This window comes from Mobula hypostoma, chromosome 6 (assembly GCF_963921235.1).
Source record: "Mobula hypostoma chromosome 6, sMobHyp1.1, whole genome shotgun sequence".
In the NCBI taxonomy this organism is placed as follows: Eukaryota; Metazoa; Chordata; class Chondrichthyes; order Myliobatiformes; family Myliobatidae; genus Mobula; species Mobula hypostoma.
Window position 1 is genome coordinate 101,952,078 of NC_086102.1, and position 24,852 is coordinate 101,976,929.

The 24,852-nt window shown below is 42.0% G+C and overlaps 1 protein-coding gene across 2 annotated transcripts in view; it reads right to left on the reverse strand.

The window, feature by feature from the left end:
• The window catches only part of LOC134348252 (IQ calmodulin-binding motif-containing protein 1-like), a 95,033-nt gene that overhangs the window by 68,542 nt on the left and 1,639 nt on the right, over positions 1-24,852 (reverse strand). Inside the window, exons 2-5 of one of the 2 annotated variants that reach the window (XM_063051350.1) lie at positions 24,361-24,482; positions 20,282-20,444; positions 12,256-12,385; positions 8,797-8,890 (exon numbers count right to left, since the gene is read on the reverse strand). In XM_063051350.1, coding sequence (XP_062907420.1) covers positions 8,797-8,890; positions 12,256-12,385; positions 20,282-20,444; positions 24,361-24,482 — 509 coding nt within the window. Of the gene's footprint in view, positions 1-8,796; positions 8,891-12,255; positions 12,386-12,908; positions 13,010-20,281; positions 20,445-24,360; positions 24,483-24,852 lie in introns of those variants that run through there. The other variant, XM_063051351.1, reaches the window with a different exon arrangement.

Sequence of the window (24,852 nt, forward strand, 5' to 3'; positions counted from 1 at the left end):
ATGGAACCAGTTAATTCCAAGGTGATTGGTGACTTTCTAATATATCTATCATTGTTTCTAATCTGTGAGAAGTAACTACATACAGACTTTAATTTTAATCAAAATTGTTTAAAATTAATTTGAGCTTTACCATGTTTAATGTGGTGCTTGTGAGAATTAAATAAAAATGACTTACTGGTCTATCAGAATCAATGGGACATCCCCAACTGCTTTTTTTAAACACGTCTCAACTATCAGTGCTATGTTTGCAATTCTCTTTTGTACAAAAATTGTACAAAAATAACTTGCTTAAAAGACTGATAAAATGCAAAGGTTTTTTAAAAAGCATTGGCTTCAGAAACAGGTGCATCATTACCATTAACAAATAGATCTGCTGAAAATAAGCATAACTTTGACCATAAGACCATAAAACATAGGAGCAGAATTAGGTCATTTGGCCCATTGAGTCTGCTCTGCCATTCCAACACAGCTGATTTAATATCCCCCTCACCCCCATTCTCCTGATTTATCCCTGTAGCCTTTGACACCCTTACTAGTAAAGTACTTATTAACCTTGTCCTTACCCAATGAACCAATGATTTGCACCAACTATGTGTCTGTAGAGAGGAGCAGAGGCTTGGAGGGAATAGTGGTGGCGCAGATGAAGAACTAGGTGGCACATTGCCTCTTCAATTCCTGAAATCCCTGAAATGGCATTACCCAATGGCTCTAACAAGGGTAGAGTCAGACAAATTCTACGTAGAATCCAAAAATCTGCAAACCTAGCCATCTTACGTTAAGGGTAGTTGATTATTACAGTAAAAGGCAAGCTGCTAGAGGGACTTAATGCATCCAATAGTCCCTTCATCTGAATTGAGAGAGTAGAGGGGACATAGCCAGTATAAAGAGGTGAGAAGGACGGGTGGGGCAAAAGCTGGCATGTGATAGGTAGAACCACATGAGAAGGAGTTGATTGGCAGCTGGAGTCAGGTGGCGATAGCAACAGATGCTGGGAGGTGATAAATGGAGACAAGAAAGGGCTGCAGATGATGACTGATATTAGAGATGGGGACAGGATGTTAGAACAAAAGTTTCATGTTTCACAGGTGCACAGCCATCTGTAGTGAAAACGAGTTATTAAAATTAGGCTATTTATCTATTTTTAAAACAGTTTGACAGTTTCCGATGGTTTTGTGCATAGCACCTGCATCTCAGAGTGTGTTCCATGTGTTCAAATCCAACCCCAGAGCCTTGAACTTGGAGAAAAGTGCTGCCTTGCTGGATGTACTAAGTTTCAGTTGACTTTTAAGCCAAAGCCTAATCTTGGCACTAAATTGAAAAGCACTGGAGGTATCCTTGGCTTCCTGAGCAACATCTATCTCTTAGCATTAATAAAAAAAAAGATGATAATTACAGTGGTGTTTGAATGACCTCAGAGTGCACAATATGGCTTCACATTTCCCAAATTATCAGGAGTGACTTAACTCGAAAACTACATAATTCACAGTGAGTGACTTGGAGGCATTATTAAGGGGTATTTTAAATGTTAAATCCATTCTTTTTCTTCTTTATCTGCCTTTCTAGGAATATTTTCTCCCTTCATACATTCCTTGGTATTTTTAAAAGAATCCTTGACCATAACAATCTCTATATACTTAAGAGTTCTAGATTTCTCACAAATACAATAAATTCCAGTTAATTGGGAGACATTGGGACTAGCACATTTTGGCCCAAGTAAGGGGCTGCCTCAATTAGCTCCAGTTAAATGGAAATAGTTGAAAAGGTATATAAAAAAAGGCAAACTACTGTTTACACACACGAGAAAATCTACAGGTACTGGAAATCCAAGCAACACAGACAAAATGCTGGCGGAACTCAGCATCTATGGAAAAGAGTAACCAGTTGACGGCTCAGACCAAGATCCTTCATCAGGACTCAGTTGCCTACTACTGTATAAGTGAGTAACAAATTATGTATTTAAATGAAATACAGAACAAATTACCAACATTACTACAGTACTATAAAACTGTGTATTGGTTCTTAATGGTTATCGTTAGATGAATTCATCTAGTATAAACTGCAGTGTTCTTTTGATTGACTGTGAATGAACAAAATCAATGCAGACACCTCATACACCAAGTACCTAGTACTTCTTGCATGAAGTAGTATTGTAATTCAGCAATAAGTTTCCTGGCACAAAATTATCAACAATCACTGCTTCTTGAATCAGCATCTTTCAGACCAAATGGATGACAAAAGCACGTGCAACTGACGCTACTTAAATTCTGTTCACTCTAAGCAATGTATTTCTAATGGCCACACAAGCGTACATGACTAATGCTAATTAGAAACTGTTTGGCAATAGTCTCCTGTCCCAATTAAGCAGCACAGTGTCCTACATAAACAAAAGGAATCCCATCTATTTTCACAATTAGTTGTTCTTTAAGAGTTGTCCGAAGTAAGTGGCTGTCCCAATTAACTGATGGTCCAAATAACCAGAATCCATAGTATCTCCAAATTTCAACTTTATTCACTGCAAATCCTTTATATTGTTGAAAACAAAGATAGTGAACTTTATTATCTAACATGGTGTCCACAGCTGATAAATGAGAGGCCTTATTACCTATGAATGTTAGAAATGTTGAATTGGCAAGTGTCAGGTATGAAATACAGACTGACACACACAAAATGCTGGAGGAACTCAGCAAGTCAGGCAGCATCTATGGAAAGGAATAAACAGTCAGTGTCTGAGCCTGAAATGTCAACGTTTATTCTTCTCCATAGATACCGCTCAAATTGCTGAGTTCCTCCAGCACTTACCATTTGTTGCTCAAGATTTCCAGCATCTGCAGAACCTCTTGTGCTTAAGGATGAAATTCATCGTAGTCCATTTACTGAGATGGTTCAATTCTTGAGGATCACTGGTTCCTTTGTACTCTACTATTACTATCCTGTTTATTGACAATGTAACCAATGCAATCTCAGCACAATAGTGGGAATAGGCACCAGGACAGGAAATATGAGACCTACTAAATGAAGCTAGGAAGAAGTGGAAGTGAATGCACTGGACCACGTTCTCACAGCTTACACACAAATGAAGACAGAAATGAAGTGGAGCTACACCTATGAAATGCTGGAGGAACTCAAGCAGTTCTCTAGAAATGAATAAAGAGTCGACATTTTCGCTGGGGACCCTTCATAGATTCTGCCTGACCTGCTGAGTTCCTCCAGCATTTTGTATGTTGTTGTTGTTCCTTTTCACGCCTTGTGGCGTATCAAGCAGCATTTTTGCTGTTTCTGTAGCATTTGACTATTTTTCTTACGAGACTGAGTTGCTAACTCGATGCTCACTCCAGCATGGATGGAAAGCGTGCAAGGAGCCAGCCGGATTTGAATTTGCCTCAAAGTCTGGTGCTGATGCCACTACACCAGCAGCCAGCTAATTCTGTATGTGTTACTTTCTATTTCAGCAGCTTGCAGGATCTTATAAATGGAGTGAGCTATGTAAATCTGATGCACACTGTTAGCCAGAGAATATATACATTGTCAACAAAGCTTCCCAATTCCTGTTCTATAACTTCTTGGTTCTAATAAACAGTAACTTGTCCATAACATGTGACTGTAAAAATCCACCATTTTAATTCCTTCTGGTATTGACCATCAGAGCACCCAATGTGTACAGCTTCCAAAAATCTGACAATGTTCCCCAAGAGGACAATTATGTGATATCCCCCTTAAATACATCCTGTTATGCAAGTACCCATTACATCATCACAAGTGGATGTATCAAATATTGAGAGGTCTAGATAGAGCAGACATAGAGAGGATAATTTCTATAATGGGGTAGTTAAGGACCAGAGGACACAGCTCAGAATACAAAGATGTCCCTTACAACAAGGAAGAGGAGAAATTTCTTCAGTCAGAGGGTATTGAATCTATGGAATTCATTGCCGCAGATGGTTGTGGAGGCCATCATTGGGTTTATTTAAAGTGGAGATTGGTATATTCTGGATTAGTGTCAAAGGTTATGGGGAGAAGGCAGGAGAATAGGTTTGATAGGGATAATAAATAGGGAAAGTGAAGAAGTGATAGACAGGAGCTAGACAGGAAGACAGATAAATGGATGACTGTCAGGAGAGGGAAGGGAGAACGTCAGATAGTGGAGAGCACCCCCTGTGGCCGCCCCCCTCAACAATGTATTCCATTTTCAGTGGCTGCGCCTTTTGTACTAAGTCTGGCCCTGTGGCTCAGAAGGGCAGGAAACTAAAGAGGATGGCAGCAGTGATAGGGAACTCAATAGTTAGGGGGACAAACAGGTGACTCTGTGGATGCGAAATGGAAACATGGATGGTAGTTTGCCTCCCAGGTTCCAGGGTCTGTGATGTTTCTGAACATGCCCACAATATCCTGAAAAGGGAGGGTGAGCAGACAGAAGTTGCAGTACGTATTGGTACCAACGATACGTAGGTAGAAAAAGGGAGGAGGTCCTGAAAACAGAATACAGGGAGTTAGGAAGGAAGCAGGATCTCAAGTGTAGTAATCTTGATATTGCGGCCTGTGCCACGCAACGGTGAGGATAGGAATAGAATGAGGTGGCAGATAAATGTGCGTCTGAAGAATTGGAGCAGGGGACAGGGATTCATATTTCTGGAAATTGGGACCTGTTCTGGGGCAGGAGTGACCTGTACAAAAGGGACAGGTTGCACTTGAATCCAAGGAGAACTAACACCCTTGCGGGCCAGTTTGCTAGAGCTGTGGGGGTGGTTTAAACTAATATCGCAGGGGATTGGGAACCAGTAAGATAGTGCTGAGGATGAACAAGCAGGTTTACAAGTAGATAATGTAATATGTAATATGAATGTAAGGTAGGACAAGCCAATGCTAGAGTATAACTGCAGACAGAGCAAAGAGTTAAGTTGCACCACAGAGGCAAAATTCATACGGGCGAAGAACGCAGGACTGAAGGTGCTGTATTTAAATCCTTGTGGCATTCAGAATAAGGTGAATGAACTCGTGGCACAATTAGAAATTGGTCAGTATGACATTGTGAGCGTCACTGAGTTGTGGCTGAAAAAAGGCCATTGTTGGGAGTTTAACATCAAAGGATATACTTTGTATCTAAAGGACAGGCAGGAAAGTGGTGTGGTTCTATTGACAAGAGATGGAATTAAATCTTTAGAAAGAGGTGACATAGGATCAGAGAATGTTTTGTGGGTGGGGTTAAGAAACTGCAAAAGTAAAAAAAAATTATGAGAATCATATTTAAGCTTCCAAATAGTAGCCGAGATGTGGAGTTGAGATTGCAAAGAGAACTGGAAAAGGCATGTAATAAGGGTATTGACACAATAGTAATGGGGGATTTCAATATGTAAGGGGATTGGGACAATTCAGGTTGGTGTTGGATCACAAGAGAGGGAATTTGTTGAATGCCTATGAAATGGCTTTTTAGAGCAGCTTGTGTGTGAGCCTACTAGGGGTAAGGCTATCTCAGATTGGGTGTTGTATAATAACCCAGATTTTATTAGTCAGCTTAACATAAAGGAATCTTTAGGGGGCAACGATCATAAAATGATTGAATTCATACTGCAATTTGAGAGGGTAAAGCATAAGTCACATGTATCTGTATCACAATGGAATAAAGAGAATTACAGAGGCATCAGAGAAGAGCTTGCCCAGGTGGATTGGAGAAGGATACTAGCGGGGGTGACTGCAGCACAGAGATGGGCTGAAGTTTATGGGAATAGTTCACAAGGCGCAGGATAGATATGTTCCACAGAAGTTGTTCTCAGATGGCAGGGCTAGGCAACCATGGCTGACGAGGGAAGTTAAGGACTGCATAAAAGTCAAGGAAAGGCATATAAGTGAGCAAAAGTAAGTGGGAAGTCGGATGATTGAGAAGTTTTTAAAATCCAACAAAAGGCAACAAAAATAGCTATAAGAAGGGAAAAGATGAAATTTGAGGGCAAACTAGCTGATAGTATAAAGCAGGATACTATAAGTAATATAAAGAGTAAAAGGGAGGTGAGAGTTGATACTGGACCACTGGAAAATGATGCTAGCGAGGTAGTATTGGAGGACAAAGAGATGAACTTAATAAGTACTTTGTTTCTGTTTTTACTGTGGTTGGCAACTTGGGCCGGCTCCCCCACCGGACTGGTGAAGAGGGTGTGAGGACACCCAGCAGGCCTAAAAAAAACAAGACCTGACAAAGGGCGGATGAGCTCCTTGTAAGCCAATGGCCATCTTCCGTGGAAGAGATTAAAGCCTCACCACATATCTAGGAATTGTATGCTATGCACTTAGTTAGAAGAAACATGATGAACTTGGGCGCTGCACCATGTGCCTGGACCTGCCCAAGGCCTCGCCTAAGGAAGGGCCGAGCTCGAAGAAGCGGCCATGGCTGGAGGCCGACACGACCTCCAGTTCGGCGGGGGCAGCGGCAGGCGGTGCCAAGGCGGCCGGCAAGAACAAGCTGGAGGAGAGGCTGTACCCGGTGTTGTTGTAAGATCAAAGAAGATGAAGATGCATAGCCGCCAACCCCGGATTCGGGACGGCACCCACTGACTGTAGAAAACACTAGCTGTATGTCAGAGGTCTGTGAGTGTCAGGGAGCAGGAGTGAGTGCCATTGCTATTACAAAGAAAAAGGTGCTAGGCAGACTGAAAGTTCTTAAGGTGGACTACATTGCAGAGTCCTAAATGACGTTGCTGAAGAGATAATGGATGCATTGGTCATGATCTTTCAAGAATCACTTGATTCTGGCATGGCCCCAGAGGACTGGAAAATTGCAAATGTCACTCCACTCTTTCAGAAGGGAAGAAGACAAAAGAAAGGAAATTATCAGCCTTTAGCCTAACCTCAGTGGTATTATTTGGAGTCCATATTAAGGGCAAGGCTTCGGGATACTTGAAGACGAATGACACAATAAGTCAAGGTCAGCATGGTTTATGTAAAGGGAAATCTTGCCTGACAAATCTTATGGAATTCTTCAAGCAAGTAATAAGCAGAGTGGACAAAGCAGAGGCTGTGCATGTGACTTACTTAGATTTCAGAAGGCATTTGATAAGGTGCCTCACATGAGGCTGCTTAACAAGATAACATCCTATGGTGTTACAGGAAATATACTGGCATAGATAGAGGAATGGCTGATGGGCAGGAGGCAGCGAGTGGGAATAAAGGAGGCCTTTTCTAGTTGGCTGCCAGTGACTAGTGGTGTTCCTCAGGGGTCAGTATTGAGACTGTACTTTTCACATTGTCTGTTAATGATTTAGATAATGGAATTGATGGCGTTGTGGCAAAGTTTGCAGATGGTACAAAGATAGGTGAAGGGGTAGATAGTGCTCAGGAAGCAATGCGATTGCAGCAGAACTTAGACAAATTGGAAGAATGGGCAAAAAAGTGGGAAATGGAATACAGTGTTAGGAAATGTATGATAATGTATTTTGGTAAAAGACTATTATTTAAGTCGGAAAAAATTCAAACATCAGAGGTGCAAAGGGACTTGGGAGTCCTTGTGCAAGACTTCCAGAAGGTTAATTTACAGGCTGAGTCTGTGGTAAAGAAGGCAAATGCAATACTGGCATTTATTTCAAGGGGAATAGAACATAAAAGCAAGGAGATAATGCTGAAGTTTTATAAGACACTAATCAGGCCGCATTTGGAGTATTGTCAACAGTTTTGGGCCCCTTTTCTCTAAAAGAATGTGTTGTCATTGGAGAGAGTCCAAAGGAGGTTCACAAGGATGATTCTGGAAATGAAGGGGTCAACATATGAGGAGTGTTGGGCAGCTCTGGGCCTGTACTCACTGGAATTTAGAAGAATGCGCGGGGATCTCATTGAAACCTACTGAATCTCAGAGGACCTCTCCTGATCCCATCACGTAAAAGTAATTGCAAAGAAAACATGACAGAGCCTCTACTTCCTTATGAGTTTGTGAAGATTCAGCATGTCATCAAAAACCTTGATAAACTTCTAGAGATGTGTGTGGAAAGTGTGCTGACTGGCTGCATTACGGCCTGGTATGGGAACACCAATGCCTTTGAGTGGAAAATCCTACAAAAGGTAGTGGATTCAGCCCAGTACATCATGGGTAAAACCCTCCCAGCTACTGAGCACATCTACATGAAATGTTGTCATAGAAAAGCAGCATCCATCATCAAAGATCCTCACCACCCAGGCCATGCTTTTTTCTTGCTGCTGTCATCAGGTAGAAGAAACATATGCCTTAGGACTCTCACCACCAGGTTCAAGAGCAGTTTCTACCCCTCAACCATCAGGCTCCCGAACCAAAGAGGATAACCACACTCATTCTATTTCTGGTGTTCCCACAACCAATGATCTCACTTAAGAACACTTTATCTTGTTATTTCATGCTTTCGTTATTTATTGCTATTTATTTATATTTGCATTTGCACAGTTTGTTGTCTTCTATACTCTTGCTCTTTCATTGATCCTGTTTATAGTTACTGTTCTATAAATTTGCTGAATATGCCTGTAGGAAAAAGAATCTCAGGGTTGTATGTGGTGACGTGTATGTACTCTGATAATAAATTTTACTTTGAGCTTTAATGTAGGATTAGCATAAATGGTTGGAGCAGACTTGGTGGGCCTATTTCCATGCTGTATCTCTCCATGACTATGCATCTCCTTGTTTTGTTACCCTTTTCTACCTCTTCTGCTTTAAGCCTCTTCATAAAAATCAACTTGAATCAAAGCTATTTGGTCTCCCTTCCTAACTCCTCCTTTGGCTCACTGTGTTCTTATCCGACTACGCTCCTCTCTGTACCTTCTGACATTATTCTCCATTATGGTACTTACCATGCTGAATCAACTGAATGTGGCCACTCAGAAGCAGGCAAAGGGAGTCTGTCACATTGTGGAAATAGCGCAGAAAATCTTGTTTATCATCATCCTTGAAATAGAAAAAGTGTTGCAGTATATTTAAGTGTTTAAAAAAATTCCATTCATTCATTAAATACATTTTATTTACATGTAGTATTTGTAATGTTGACATTGATTGGATGTGACAGTTGAGACTCAACTTTTTAAGTTTTATTGGCTGCTAGTACTTGTACAATTGAAAGTCTCTGACATCCAGCGTGATGAACAGAGGGATTTGGGATCCAAGTTCCTAGCTCCCTGAAAGTAGCCATGCAAGTAGATAGCTTATTGATGCTTGCCTTCGTGGTTAAGGTACTAACTCTTAGTATAAGGAAATCATGCTGCATCTATATAGAACTTTGACCACACTGTTTTTGGAGTATTGTGTGTAAATATAGGAAAGATGTGGAAGATTTGAGAAGAGTATGGAAGAGGTTTAAAAAGGATTCTGCCTGGATAAAAGACTATAAACTATAGGGGCAGATTGGATAAACCCTGACTGATTTCTCTGGAGTGTCTAAGGCTGAGGGAAAGTTTATAACTTTGTGAGAGGCATTGATAGGGTAAACTGCCAGAACCTTTCTTCCATGAAATGTTAATATTGTGGGGCATGCAATTAAGACAAGGGTGAGTGAATTTATAGATGTATGGGGCAAATTTTCCTTTCCACACAGAGTGGTAGGTGCCTGGAATGGCCTGCTAGGGGTAATGGTGAAAGCAGATACAATATGACTCTTAAGAGGCTATTTGATAGAGACATGAATATGCAGGGAACAGAGGATATTGGAATTACCGAGATACAGTAAAAAGCTTGTCTTGCACATTGTTCATACTAATCAATTCATTACACAGTGCTCTGAGCTAGAACAAGGTAAAACAACAGTGTAACAGCTTTAGTGCAAGTGAAATGCAGGCAAACAATGAGATGCAAGATCTTAATGAGGCAGATCGTGAGGTCAAGAGTCCAATATATCTTTATCATACCAGGAAACCACTTAATGTCTTATAGCAGCAGGGTAGAAGCTCCCTTTGAGCCTGGAGGCACATGCTTTCAGGCTTTTCCATCTTCTGCCCGATAGAAGAGGGGAGAAAGGAGTATGCCTAGGGTGGGTGGGGTCTTTCATTATGCTGACTGCTTTTACTGCCTCAGCGAAAAGCGTAGATAAGAGTTCATGGAAGGCAGGTTTGTTTCTGTGATGTGCTGAACTTGACGCTTTCAAAGATCTCAAACTCAACATTGTAGATGTAAGCACAGCATGTGCACTGTCACCCTTTGAAGATAATGAACAGCTCTTATCTGCCTGACATTGAGGCAAAGGTTCTTGTCATGACAGCATGTTACCAAGATCTCTATCTCCTTCTTGTACTTGTTATTTGAGGTATGGCCCACTGTGGTGGTATAATCTACAAACTTGAAGATGGAATGAGAGCAGAATTTGGCCACACAGTCATGGGTGTACAGTGAGCAGAATGGGGGCTGAGGAGCAACTTTGTGATACGGATCATGCGTAGGAGAAGAGATTTAGTTTAATTTGGAATGGTGTTTGGCACAGACATTGTGGGCTGAAGGGCCTGTTCCTGAGCAGTACTGTTTGATGTTCTACATTCAGTGTAGTCAAATGGGGAAATAATGCAGCCCAACCCCATGGGCAGGCCAGATCAACCTACTCGATTTCTCAAGTGCATCATCAGGAATCTAGGAGCTGAAGAACAACATGGTCAATAAATGCTTTATTTAATATGGAAAATTATCATTGTTGTAGGGAGTAAGAAAACTGAGTGGATGTGCAGTATACTTCACATCACAATATAACGTTTCATTGGCATCCCCAGGTCACGTTCGGTGAAATATTTTTCCCCAGTGGTGTGCATAGTAACCTACCCAAAACAAGGATTGATTTTTGAAGCTTTTCAATTATTCCATTCAAAACTGCATTTAAAGATTAGCTTTATTTGTCACATGTACATTGAAACATACAGTGAAAAATGTGTCATTTGTGTCAATAACCAGTACAGTCCAAGGATTGTGTTGGGGCAACCAGCAAGCACCACCAAGCTTCCAGTGCCAATATAGCATGTCCTAACCGTATATCTTCGGAATGTGGGAGGAAACTAGACCACCCGGAGGAACCCCACTCAGTCACGGGAAGAACGTATAATATCCTTACAGACAGTGGCGGCAATTGAACTCCAATCAGTGATTACTGGTGCTAATCGCTATGCCATTGTGCTACAAGTGACATGATAAGGAGAAAATGAAATAACGATGGGTTAGGTAAATTCAGTCATAACTCCAGGGAGTAGATGGAGTAACTAAGGCTAGGATTAGAGATAGGCCACTGAAAATATGAAGTTATAGCAGGAGAGTGCTGGTTGAAAAAGCATCTCTTGGAGTCACATTGTTAAATGCCAGATGACAAAAGTCCTGTGAACAATTCTGCTGGAAACCCTGAAGCATTTATAAAAATTAGGAGGTACAGGAGTGGAACCCAGTGTGGTCTTCTGCTGCTGTAGCCCATCCACTTCATGATTTGACTTGTTGTACATTCAGAGATGCTCTTTGTACACCACTGTTGCAACACGTGGTTATTTGAATTACTGTCATCTTCCTGTCAGCTTGAACCAGTTTGGACACTCTTCCCTGACTTCTCTCATTAACAAGGTGTTTACACCCAAAGTTGCCGCTTACTAGATCTTTTTTTGTTTTGCACACAATTCTCTGTAAACTCTAGAGACTGCTGTGCATGAAAATCCCACGAGATCAGCAGTTTCTGAGATACCCAAACCATCCCATAAGGCACCAACAATCATTCCATTATTGAAATCACTTATATCATATTTCTTCCCCATTCTGATGCTTGGTCTGAACAACAACTGTCTGCATGCTTTTATGTGTTGCATTACTGACAGGTGATTGGCTGATTAGAATTTTGCATTAACAAACAGGTGGACAGGTATACCTAATAAAGTGACCACTGAGTGTATGAAACAATAGGTACTGCCAGGGAGGAACTAACACAGCTGCAGAGAGCATGCGTGCATCATAACCCCAAAAAATGACACAACACAAAGTGTGGTTGAGAAATTGAAGTTCTTAAAATGGTGCATAAGCTAAACTGAACTAAAGGCTTGTGTCCGGGTAAATACTGCAGGGCTAATTGGAAAATTCAACTTCTAAGGACTTGTAAAACTTGCAACAAAAATTGTAGAGGTATGCAGAAGCCTTAAGTGGTTAAAACAATAAATTTCTGCACATGTAGAATTTGTACATGCTTATATTTGAATGCAAAATATTGAAACTGGCATCAAAAACTGTGCTTTTAGCTTAAGGTGCAGTGAGATAAATATATCAAATGATGTAAATGGAGCAGGCAGATAGAAGCTACATAGAATCACCTCGTCAGCTTTGAGGAAGCGAGCCTGTAGACGCCGTGCCAGCAACATTAGATTGTCTGTGCCTGATGGTAACACTTTGTTGTAAAATTCTTCTGCATCATCCTTTGGATCCAGACCCACACAGGCAGTGCTAAGGGAAAGCAATTCAAATTACTGTTAAGTCAGTAAACCTCAAAATATTCCAGTAGACATATTTCACCCTATAACACATTCAATCAAAAATATTTAGATTTCCCATGTGATGTATCACTACAAAGGATCTTTAGTCATGGTGGTCAACTTATTTGGGTGCTATATCTAACCAAAGGTGTTTTGCATAGAATAACTGGTATCCACAAATGGAGATTCTGATGGCAAAGAATAGTAGTTAACTACGAGGCTACAGTTCAATCTTACACGCAAGACATTCTGCAGATTAGGGAAATTCAGAATAACACAAACGAAATACTGGAGGAACTCAGTAACTCAGACAGCAATAATGAAGGTCCTGATGAAGAGTCTCGCTGGGAAACGCCGACTCTCCATACACACTGCCTGACCTACTGAGTTCCTCCAGCATCCTGAGGTACCATAGTTGAATCTAAGGCTTGCAAATCCATTCAAGGGATTCAAGCAATAATATAAATCAAATAAATAAGTTTGAGGCACTTAACTGAATTATCTTTATAAGCAGCAAAAAAACCCCATGAGTGCTGATCCTCATTGAAACAGGACAGTTAATCACAAACACGAGAAAACTGGTAGATGCTGGAAATCCAAGCAACCCACACAAAATGCTGGAGGAACTCAGCAGGCCAGGCAGCATCTATGGAAAAGAGTAAACAGTCGATGTTTCGGGCTGAGACCCTTCTTCAGGACTGGAAAGAAAGATTGGAAGTAAGAGTAAAAAAGGTTGAGAGAGGGGTGGAAGAAGTACAAGGTGGTAGGTGATAAGGTGAAACGGTGGGGAGGGAATCCGATAGGAGATAGACCATGGAAAAAGGGAAGGAGGGAGGTGATGGGCAGGTAAGGAGATAAGGTGAGAGAGGGAAACGGGGAATGGTGAAGGTGCAATTGTGGAAGTTCAAGAAATCAATGTTCATGCCATCAGGTTGGAGGCTACCCAGACATAATATAAGGTGTTGCTCCTCCAACCTGAGTGTGGCCTCATCGTGCCATGGACTGACACGTCAGAATGGGAATGAGAAGTAGAATTGAAATCGGTGGCTACTGGGAGATCCCAGTAGGCAAGCGGAGGGTAGGTGCTCAGCGAAGAGGTCACCCAGTCTAAGTCAGGTCTCATCAATACACAGGAGGCTACACAAGGAGCACTAAATACAGTAGATGGCCCCAATGAACTCATAGGTGTTGCCTCACCTGGAAGGACTGTTTGGGACTTTGAATGGCGGTGAGGGTGGAGGTGTAGGGGCACTTGTTTTGCTTGCAAGGGTAAGTACCAGGAGGGAGATCAGTGGGGAGGGATGTATGGATAAGGGAGTTGGGTAGGGATTGAACCCAGTGGAAAGTGGAAAGTGGAAAATGGGGAGGGGGAGGCGAGGGAAAGATGTGCTTGGTGATGGGGTCCTGTTGGAGATGGTGGAAGTTACAGAGAATTATGTGCTACACCTGATAGATGAGGACAAGAAGAACCCTATCCCTGGTGTAGCAGTGGGCGGATGGGGTAAGGGCAGACATGCTCGAAATAAAAGATATGTGGGTGAAGGCTGTGTTGATGGTGGAGGGAGGGAAGCCCCTTTCTTTGAAGGAGGATATTTCATTAGTTCTGGAACGAAAAGCCCCAATATGAGAGCAGATGCAGCAAAGATTGAGGAACTGAAAGAAGGGGATGGCATTTTTACAAGTGACAGGGTGGGAAGAGGAAGAGGAGAGTTAATGTTGCTTTTACCTTATTACAGGACCATTTGAGTGCTGGAATAAAGAGAATCTACTACAATTACTTGGGATTCTTATAAGACTGCAGTCTGGAGAATTGTGCAGTTTTTTTTATTCCTTAAGTAAAAAGGAAATAAAAAAGAAAAGGAAATTCATCTACAGAGGGAGTGCAGCAAAGATTCACTAGTCTCATTGCAGGGATGCAGGTTTGGCATATGAGAGATGAAGTGCTCTTGGCTTATATTCTTTTAAGATTTAAAAGAAGAAAGGTGATCTTATTTAAATTCTTATTGGGCTTGACACGGCGGATGCAGAGAAGATGTTTAAAAGCAATTGTCGATGAGTTGGACTGAAGGTCCTGCTTTGCTGTGTGAATCTATGACAGCATTCTTCACAAAGAGGGTAGGAATCTTAGAAGTCGATGGTGGCTTATTCATTCAGTTTGTTCAGAATAGAGGTTGGGGATATGTAAAGAATCAGGAAATATGGGGATAGTGCAGAGGGAGAAGATCGCCCATGACCATAGGACCATAGGACCATAAAGTATAGGAGCAGAATTAGGCCATTTGGCCCATTGAGTCTGCTCCACCATTTCATCAAGGCTGATCCAATTTTCCTCTCAGCCCCAATCTCCTGCCATCTCCCCATATCCCTTCTTGCCCTGACCAAGCAAGAATCTATCAACCTATGCCACAGCTGCCGGTGACAAAGAATTAATGCAAGCCCAGAGCCATCAGACATTCTTCATATGACAAGCTGTTCAATCCTGGAATCATTTCATGAACCTCCCTCGAACCCTCTCCAGTTCCAGCACATCCTTTCTAAGATATGGGGCCCAAAACTGCTCACAATACTCCAAGTGAGCCCTCACCAGTGCCTTATAAAGTTTCAACATTGCTGCTTCTGTCCCAGATGAGTTAAATCATTTTTACGCTCAGTTTAATATCGCCAACACGGAGCCCCTGAGGAGAGCCACCGAAGAGACCTGCACCTTGGTCATCTCTGAGGCTGAAGTACACAGGTGTTTCCAACGAGTGGACAGCCACAAGGCTGAGGGACAGGACAGCGTCCCAGGGCAGGTACTCAGGATGTGCGCGGCACAACTGGCAGGTGTGTTTACAGACAATTTTAATCTCTCCCTCTCCCAGTGTAGAGTGCCCTCCTGCTTCAAAGCATCCATCATTGTCCTTGTACCTAAAAAGACCAAGGTAACATTCCTGAACGACTGGCGTCCTGTCACACTCACCTCAATAATAAGCAAATGCTTTGTGAGGCTGGTCAAGGACGACATCTGCAGCTTACTACCACCCACACTGGATCCCCTACAATTCACCTACCAACAAATCCAATTGACAGATGATGTAATAGCCACAGCTCTACACACCGTCCTTACACATCTGGAGAAGAAGGATGTTTATGTGAGAATGCTGTTCTTAGACTACAATTCAGCATTCAACACCATAATTCCCTCCAGCCTTGACAAGAAGCCTTCACCCTGCCTTGTGCAGCTGGATCCTGGACGTCCTGTCAGATTGCCAGCAAGCTGTACGAGTTGGCTCCCTCACCTCTGCCCCTCTGTCCCTCAACACAGGTGTCCCTCAGGGCTATGTCCTAAGCCTCCTCCTTTACCCTTTGTATACCCATGACTGTGTCGCCACCCACAGCTCCAATCTGCTAATTAAATTTGCCGAAGATACTACATTGATTGGCCTTAACTCAAATAATAACGAGGTAGCTACAGAGAAGTCATCATCCTGACACAGTGGTGTCAAGAAAACAACCTCTCCCTCAACGTCACAAAAACAAAGGAGCTGGTTGTGGACTGCAGGAGGAACAGAGACAGGCTCACTCCTATTGACATCAATGGATCTGGAGTTGAGAGGGTGAACAGTTTCCTTGGTATACACATCACCAAGGGGCCTCTCTGTACATACCAGCTGTGTGGTGAAAAAAGCATAACAGCCCCTCTTCCACCTCAGGTGGTTGAAGAAGTTTGGCATGAGTCCCCAGATCCTGAGGACTTTCTACAGGGACACAATTGAGAGCATCTTGACTGGCTGCATCACTGCCTGGTGCAGGAACTGTACTTCCCTCAATCACAGAACTGCAGGGTTTGGTGCAGACAGCCCTGCGCATCTGCTTTTGTGAACTTTCCACTATTCAGGGCGTTTACAGTAAAAGGTGTGTAAAAAGTGTTCGAAGGATCACTGGGGACCTGAGTCATCCCAACCACAAACTATTCCAGCTGCTAACATACAGAAACAGTAGCTCAACATAAAAGCCAGGACAAACAGGCTCCGGGACAGCTTCTTCCACCAGGCCATCAGACTGATTAATTCACACTGATACAATTTTATTTCTATGCTATATTGACTGTGCTGTTGTACATACTATCTATTACAAATTACTATAAATTGCACATTGCACATTTAGCCGGAGATGTAGCGTAAACATTTTTACTCCTCATGTATGTGAAGGATGTAAGAAATAAAGTCAATTCAAATCAATTCAATTCCATTATTCATGATTGTTAAACAAAATACATTATATTTTTCATAGCTTGGTTTAAGAACCCTTGAGCAGGTTCCAGGCTGATAGTGAAAGGAAACTTAACAAAGAAAGACATTTCATTCAGAGATCATATGGTTGATTTCATTATAGAACATAGAACGGTACAGGCCCTTTGGCCCACATTAATGTGACAACCCTTTAATCTACTGCAATATCAATCTAACCCCTTCCTCCCGTATAGCCCTCTATTTTGCTTTCATCCATCCTATCATGAGATAGGAGCCTATCTCAGTGCTCCTTTTATGTTGCTAATGTATCTGCCTCTACCACCATCCCTGGCAGTGCATTCCATACACCTACTATTCTCTGTAAAACACTTGCCTCTGACATCCTCCCTATACATTTTTCACAACACCGTAAAATTATGCCCCTTTGTATCAGCCATTTCAGGCCTGGGAAGAAGTCTCTGGCTGTCCATTCGATCTACGCCTCTTCAAGAAGTTCAATGATCAATGTAAATTTATTATCAAAGTACATATATTTTCTTGCAGGCATTAACAATAAATATAAAGAAACGCAATACAATCAATGAAAAACTGCACACAACCAAGAGGGTGGAACAACCAACGTGCAAAAGACAATTAGGAGCAAAGTAGGTTCCTTTGCTCTTAGTCTGCTCTTCATCACATTCGCATCTACCTGCCGTAACTTTTCACATTCTTATGCAGAATAAAACTATTCTCCATAGGGATTAGAGGCAATCCAGTCATGAGACATGGAAACCTACCGCACGGATTCAGAACTGGCTTTCCTACAGAAGGTGCTAGTAGGTGGGGTGTGTTCCACAGGTATCTTTTCTGGGAGCCCTACTTTTCTGAATTTTTATAAGTGACTTGGAAAAGAAAGTGGAAGGGTGAAGGAGCAACTTTGCAGATAACACCAAGGTTTGTGGTATTGTTGATAATAATAATAAGATTGTCATAGTTTACAACAAGATATAAACACAAGAGGTGCTTGAAATCCAGAGCATCCCACACAAAATGCTAGAGGAACCCAGGTCAGGCAGCATCTCTGGAAATGAATAAACAGTCGATATTTCGGACTGAGACCCTGATGACTGTTTGCTCATTTCCATAGATGCTGCTGGACCTGTTGAGTTTCTCCAGCATTTGTGTTACAACAAGATATAATCAGGGTGCAGAGAAGTGGCAGATGGAGTTCAATCTGGGGAAGTATGAGCTGATAAACTTTGGAAGATTGAACCTGAATGCTGAGTACAAGATCCTTCATCTGGATCTGGACAAAGTAATGTGGGGATTGTGAAATACAGAACACAAGGACAAGAGCAGTGGGCCAGGCTCCATTCCCAGTAGCTAAAAAAGGAAAAAGAATCAAGTTGCCTAAAGCCGTAGATTTCAATACAAGGGGCTGTAACAAAAATGAGGACCTGTTTTTCAAGTTTGTGTTGGGTTCCACTGTTGCAGTAAAGGAAGTCATGGACAAATAATTCAGAGTGGGAGTGGGATGAGGAACTCAAGTGACCATATTTACACACTCTCTGAGGCAGGCTCCAGCTACATACCACTATCTGGGTGAAGGAGATCCCCAGCATATTACCTATGAATCTGTTCCCCCTTACCATAAACCTACATCTTATAGTTTTATCCAACCTCTGACATGGGGAAAAGTTTCTTGCAGTGTAGTGATTATGGAATCTAATTTGTTTATAGTTTTCAGTCCGCTGAAGAGCCAATCCGAGACTATATAAATGCCTTAATTTTAAAATAAAATAGTTCCCAATTGCATCACCCGGTAGCACTCATATCGACAGTGATGAAATGCTTTGAGGTTGGTTATGACTAGACTGAACTCCTGCCTCAACGAGGACTTGGACCCATTGCAATTTGCCTATTGTCACAATAGGTCAACAGCAGACACAATCTCCATGGCTCTCCACACGACCTTAGATCACCAAGACAACACAAAGACCTACGTCAGGATGCTGTTCATTGACTATAGCTCAGCATTTAATACCATCATTCCCACAATCCTGATTGAGAAGTTGCAGAACATAGGCCTCTGTACCTCCCTCTGTAATTGGATCCTCGACTTCCTAACCGGAGTCCACAGTCTATGCGGATTGGTGATAACATATCCTCCTCGCTGACGATCAACACTGGCGCACCTCAGAGGTATGTGCCTAGCCCAATGCTCTACTCTCCGTATACACATCACTGTGTGCATAGCTCAAATACCATCTACAAATTTGCTGATGATACAACCATTGTTGGTAGAATCGCAGGTGGTGACGAGAGGGTGTACAGGAGTGAGATATGCCAACTAGTGTAATGGTGCTGCAGCAACAACTTGGCACTCAGTATCAGTAAGACGAAAGAGCTGATTGTGGACTTTAGGAAGGGTAAGACGAAGGAACACATACCAATCCTCATAGAGGGATCAGAAGTGGAGAGAGTGAGCAGTTTCAAGTTCCTGGGTGTCAAGATCTCTGAGGCTCTAACCTGGTCCCAACACACTGATGTAGTCATAAAGAAGGCAAGACAGTGGCTATACTTTATTAGGAGTTTGAAGCGATTTAGCATGTCAACAAATACACTCAAAAACTTCTATAGATGTACCGTGGAGAGCATTCTGACAGGCTGCATCACTGTCTGATATGGAGGGGTTACTGCACAGGACCGAAAGAAGCTGCAGAAGGTTGTAAATTTAGTCAGCTCCATCTTGGGCACTAGCCTACAAAGTACCCAGGACAGCTTTAGGGAGCGGTGTCTCAGAAAAGCAGTGTCCATTATTAAGGACCTCCAGCACCCAGGCCATGCCCTTTTCTCAGTGTTATCAGGTAGGAGATACAGAAGCCTGAAAGCAAACACTCAGCGATTCAGGAACAGCTTCTTCTTCTCTGCCATCCAATTCCTAAATGGACTTTGAAGCTTTGGACACTACCACACTTTTTTAATATACAGTATTTCTGTTTTTGCACATTTTTAATAACCTATTTAATGTGTGTAATTTACTTGTTTATTTATTATTGTTTTATTTTATTTATTATTACTATTTTTTTCTGTCTCTGCAAGATCATGTATTGCATTGAGCAGCTGCTAAGCTAACAAATTTCACATCGCATGCCGATGATAATAAACCTGATTCTGATTCATGAACAGTTCCTGTGGGCTGCTTATTGTAGCAGTGGGAGAGTCTAGGACCAGAGGGCACAGCCCCTGATAATAGAAGGATATCACTATAGAATAAAGATGAGGAGGAATTTCTTTAGCCAGAGGGTGGAGAATCTGTGGAACTCATTGCCACAGACAGCTGTGGAGGCCATGTCATTGGGTATATTTAAAGCAGAGGCTGATTAGTTCCTCATCAGTAAGGTCATCAAACATTACAGGGAGAAGGTAGAAGAATAGGGTTGAGAAGGAAAGTTTCGAATGGTGGAGCAGACTCAATGGGCAGAATATTCTAATTCTATTTCTAAGTCTTTACGGTCTTCATTATTTAATGTGTAATTCTTCCAAATACTTTTCATGGCAATGTGCAATAACAGACAAAGTAAGTTCTTAGTTGAACCACAACAGCAACAAAGCTGAATACCAGTCACAGAAATTAGACTCCTGATCTTTACCTGAGTATCTCTGCCAGCTGTACAGCTGTGAACCAGTTCCCTGGGATGTTGCGGTAGTCTTGTGTAAGCACTAGTATGCAATACTGAATTAGGTCATAATAATAAATGTCCTCCTTCAACTTCTTTAACTCTTTGCTTCCTAAGGGAGGTTCTTTTAAGATTTCTGTAAAATATGTGGCAAGGTAAAAGAAAAATAGTTAAAGCCGCATCAGGGATGAAATCTCAAATATGCTACAATATATACTCAGTGGACATTTTATTACGTATAGCTGTATGTTAATGCAAATATCTAATCAGCCACTTAATGCATAAAAACATGCAGAAATGATCAAGAGATGCCATCATTATTCAGGCCAAACATCAGAATGGGGTGAAATGTAATCTAAGTGATTGACCGTGGAATGATTATTGGTGCCAGACGGGGTGGTTGAGTATCTCAGAAACTGTTGATCTCCTGGGATTTTCATGCATACCAGTTTCTAGAGTTTAAACAGAATGGTACAAAAAACATCCAGTGAGCGGCAGTTCTGTGTGTGAAAACACCTTGTTGATGAGAGAGGTCAGAGGAGAGCCAGACTGGCTCAAGTGACAGGAAGACACCAGTAACTCAAATAGCCATGCATTACAACAGTGATGTACAGGAGAGTATTTCTGAATGCATAAACACATCAAAACTTCTATTGGATGAGCTACAGCACCAGACCATGAGCATATATTCAGTGGCCACTTTTGGTTGTTATGTCTCGTTTTGCAGATGCCACGTGTTCTCTGTGGCATAGCGAAGGTTGGTTTTATGCAGAAAATATATTATCGTAACTGTGCAGACCCACTATGAACTATTTTCAATTTAAAAAGTAACCACCATTTGATTTTAGTGGATTCAGATTATTGCCAATTTAATAAAATTAAGTACCTATATTTCGGATTTCTTCATGGAGCAGTCAAGTCTATACCTACATTTAAGTATAAGGAATGTGGAGTCACTGAATGAATTTGCAGATGCTTCCTGTGGCTCAGTGGACAATGCTCATGCCCAAAACTCAAGAGTTAGACACTTTAGTATAGTTCTGAAAGTGTGCTGGAGATACCACCTTAGAGAAGAAATACTGCATCTCTTAGGTGTATATAAACAAACATATGGCAGTGTTTAGAAGCAACGCAAAAATGTTTTCCCCTGGGGTCCTGGCAAATGTTTACCCTAAATAAACATTACAAAAACAGGTTTATCTGGTCTTTGATGCACAAAGCAGCCTAGTAAGCCTGTTGTGAACAAATGGGGCATTGTGTTTCCTACATTAGAAATGTAATGAACCTTAATAGCTGGAAGCAATCTGGGATGACTCAAGGCTGTGAAAGGCACGTGCAAATGAAAGTCTTTTTTCTTCCATTTCAAAATATGAGAAAGGTAGAATGTCAGAGATGAGGGATTCAACAGGGAAGGCATGTCTGGAGTAGCAAAAAATCAAGGACAAGCAAGAGGCCAAAACTGGAAAGAGCAGAGCAGTATCTGAGATTTGTTACTTAGAAAGAGGGGAAAGGCTACAGAGGAACTTAGTGGGAGATTTAAAATTCAGACATAGCTTCAGACATGGATTTTAGTAAGGCATTTGACAAGGTTCCACATGGTAGGCTTATTCAGAAAGTCAGAAGGCATGGGATCCAGGGAAGTTTGGCCAGGTGGATTCAGAATTGGCTTGCCTGCAGAAAGCAGAGGTCGTGGTAGAGGGAGTATATTCAGATTGGAGGGCTGTGACTAGTGGTGTCCCACAAGGATCTGTTCTGAGACCTCTACTTTTCGTGATTTTTATTAGTGACCTGGATGTGGGGGTAGAAAGGTGGGTTGGCAAGTTTGCAGATGACACAAAGGTTGGTGGTGGTGTGGATAGTGTAGAGGATTGTTGAAGATTGCAAACAGACATTGATAGGATACAGAAGTGGGCTGAGAAGCGGCAGACAGAGTTCAACCCGGAGAACTGTGAGGTGGTACACTTTGGAAAGACAAACTCCAAGGCAGAGTACAAAGTAAATGGCAGGATATGTGGTAGTGTGGAGGAGCAGAGGGATCTCAGGGTACATGTCCACAGATCCCTGAAAGTTGCCTCACAGGTAGATGGGGTAGTTAAGAAAGCTTATGGGGTGTTAGCTTTCATAAGTCGAGGGACAGAGTTTAAGAGTCGTGAGGTAATGATGCAGCTCTATAAAACTCTGGTTAGGCCATACTTAGAGTACTGTGTCCAGTTCTGGTCGCCTCATTATAGGAAGGATGTGGAAGCATTGGAAAGGATACAGAGGAGATTTACCAGGATGCTGCCTGGTTTAGAGAGTATGGATTATGATCAGAGATTAAGGGAGCTAGGGCTTTACTCTTTGGAGAGAAGGAGGATGAGAGGAGACATGATAGAGGTATACAAGATATTAAGAGGAATAGATAGAGTGGACAGCCAGCGCCTCTTCCCCAGGGCACCACAGCTCAGTACAAGAGGATATGGCTTTAAGGTAAGGGGTGGGAAGTTCAAGGGGGATATTAGAGGAAGGTTTTTTACTCAGAGAGTGGTTGGTGCGTGGAATACACTGCCTGAGTCAGTGGTGGAGGCAGATACACCAGTGAGATTTAAGAGACTACTAGACATGTATATGGAGGAATTTAAGGAGGGGGGTTGTATGGGAGGCAGGGTTTGAGGGTCGGCACAACATTGTGGGCTGAAGGGCCTGTTACCGTGCTGTACTATTCTATGTTCTATTAACAATGCAACATGTGTGGTATGGGGTGGGGTGGGAGGGGGTGGAGTGGCATGACAGTACAGTGGTTAGCGTAACACTTTACTGCGCCAGCAATCTTGATGTTCCAATTTCCATCCATAATCCAAAGACGTACTGGTTAGGGTTTGTAAGTTTTGTGCATGCCTTATTAGCGCCGGAAGCATGGTGACACTTGTGGACTGCCCCAGCACATCTTCGGACTGTGCTGGTTGTTGACGTAAATGACAGATTTCATTGTGTGCTTCGATTACTTGTAACAAATAAAGATAATTAATCTCTAAAAGTGAACAATGTGTGATTTTGCAGATGTATGTAGATTTTGTGTATGAGGAGAACTATCTACCTCAGTGGCAAAGGGGAGAAGACCTAGGATCATTGGACCCTCTCATTTACAAGTTAATTAGATCACTGACCTGAAATGATATGAGTTTCCTTTCAAAAGATTCTCCCTGATTTGAGCATTTTTCAAATTTTCTATTTCATTTCAGATTTCCAGCATTCGAGTATTTTGCCTTTGAGTTACAACTTCTATTACCATGCATCATGGACAACTTGGCTATCTCCCCTTGACCATGTGGGTTTACTCTGGTTACCTCCCAAATTCCAAAGATGTACAGGTTAGTAGGTTAATTGGTCACATGGGCTCGTTGGACTGGAAGGGGCCTGTTACTGTGCTGCATCTCTAAATAAAACCTAAACTATATCTGGATATCAGCACTAATTAGCAACTAACACTCGGTGTATACAAAGTCGCACACAGGCATTCTCCATTAAGGGAAACCACTCTTAACATCCCGGATTAAGTCCTGTGGTGATACCAGAATATGTGGTTCAACGTCCGCCTGAAGACCCAATAGGCAACCCCTCAGGAGAACATTATACTCAACACAAGTGATTGCACTACTACAGAATGCTGAACTCAAGAAGTTACAGCAAGCAATAAGGGTACACAAAGGAAAGCAAGCCCTTAATGGAAAAAATAAGTTTATGCTGGTAAAGGTCAGGTGACACAAGGCGCTGTTCCTCTAGTTTGTGGTTAGCCCCAACTAGGCATTAGAGGCTAAGAACAGACGTCAGTATGAGAACAAGGAGGAGAATTGAAATAGTTAGCATTTGGGACAGCAAGACAGCTCAGCTCAGCTCATAGTACATGAACTGTCCATTTGCTTCCACAGATGCTGTCTGACCCACTGAGCTCCTCTAGTGTTTCTTTTATGTTGCACATTACTCCAGCTGGCGTTAGCTCACACTGAAGAGAAGAAAAAGATACAGGAATGCTTGTGGCTCCTTGATTTTGTCCTAAGGCATTTCTTTCTCACCTTTTAGCTTTAGCAGCAGCACAGGAATCTTATTATCTGGACAATCTGCAACTTCGGCTGCCAAGTTATAAACTTCTGAATTCACTTCTGAATCTTCATCCAAACTGGCCTTGAGTGCATCCCTGATCATAAAGCACAGAAGAGGACAGTTTGATAAATTTAATCTAGTATTCACATCATAATAACAAAATATTTTTCCAATGTAAAAGAATTATTTGAAAACACAAGTCTGTAAATGCAGTGTTTTCACCCCAAAAGTTGACAATTCCTTTCCCTTCATAGATGTTGCTTGACCCACTGAGTTCCTCCAGCAGAATATTTGCAAGAGAATTATTTTGGTTGAAGAATAAAGTCACACACTTCTTGTATTGCATGTTTGACAATGGGATTACATTAGACAATACAAGGAATGCTGTCATAGGAAAGCAGTCTCCATCATCGGACCCCCACCATTTAGGCCATGCTCTCTTCTCGCTGCTACCATCAGGAGGA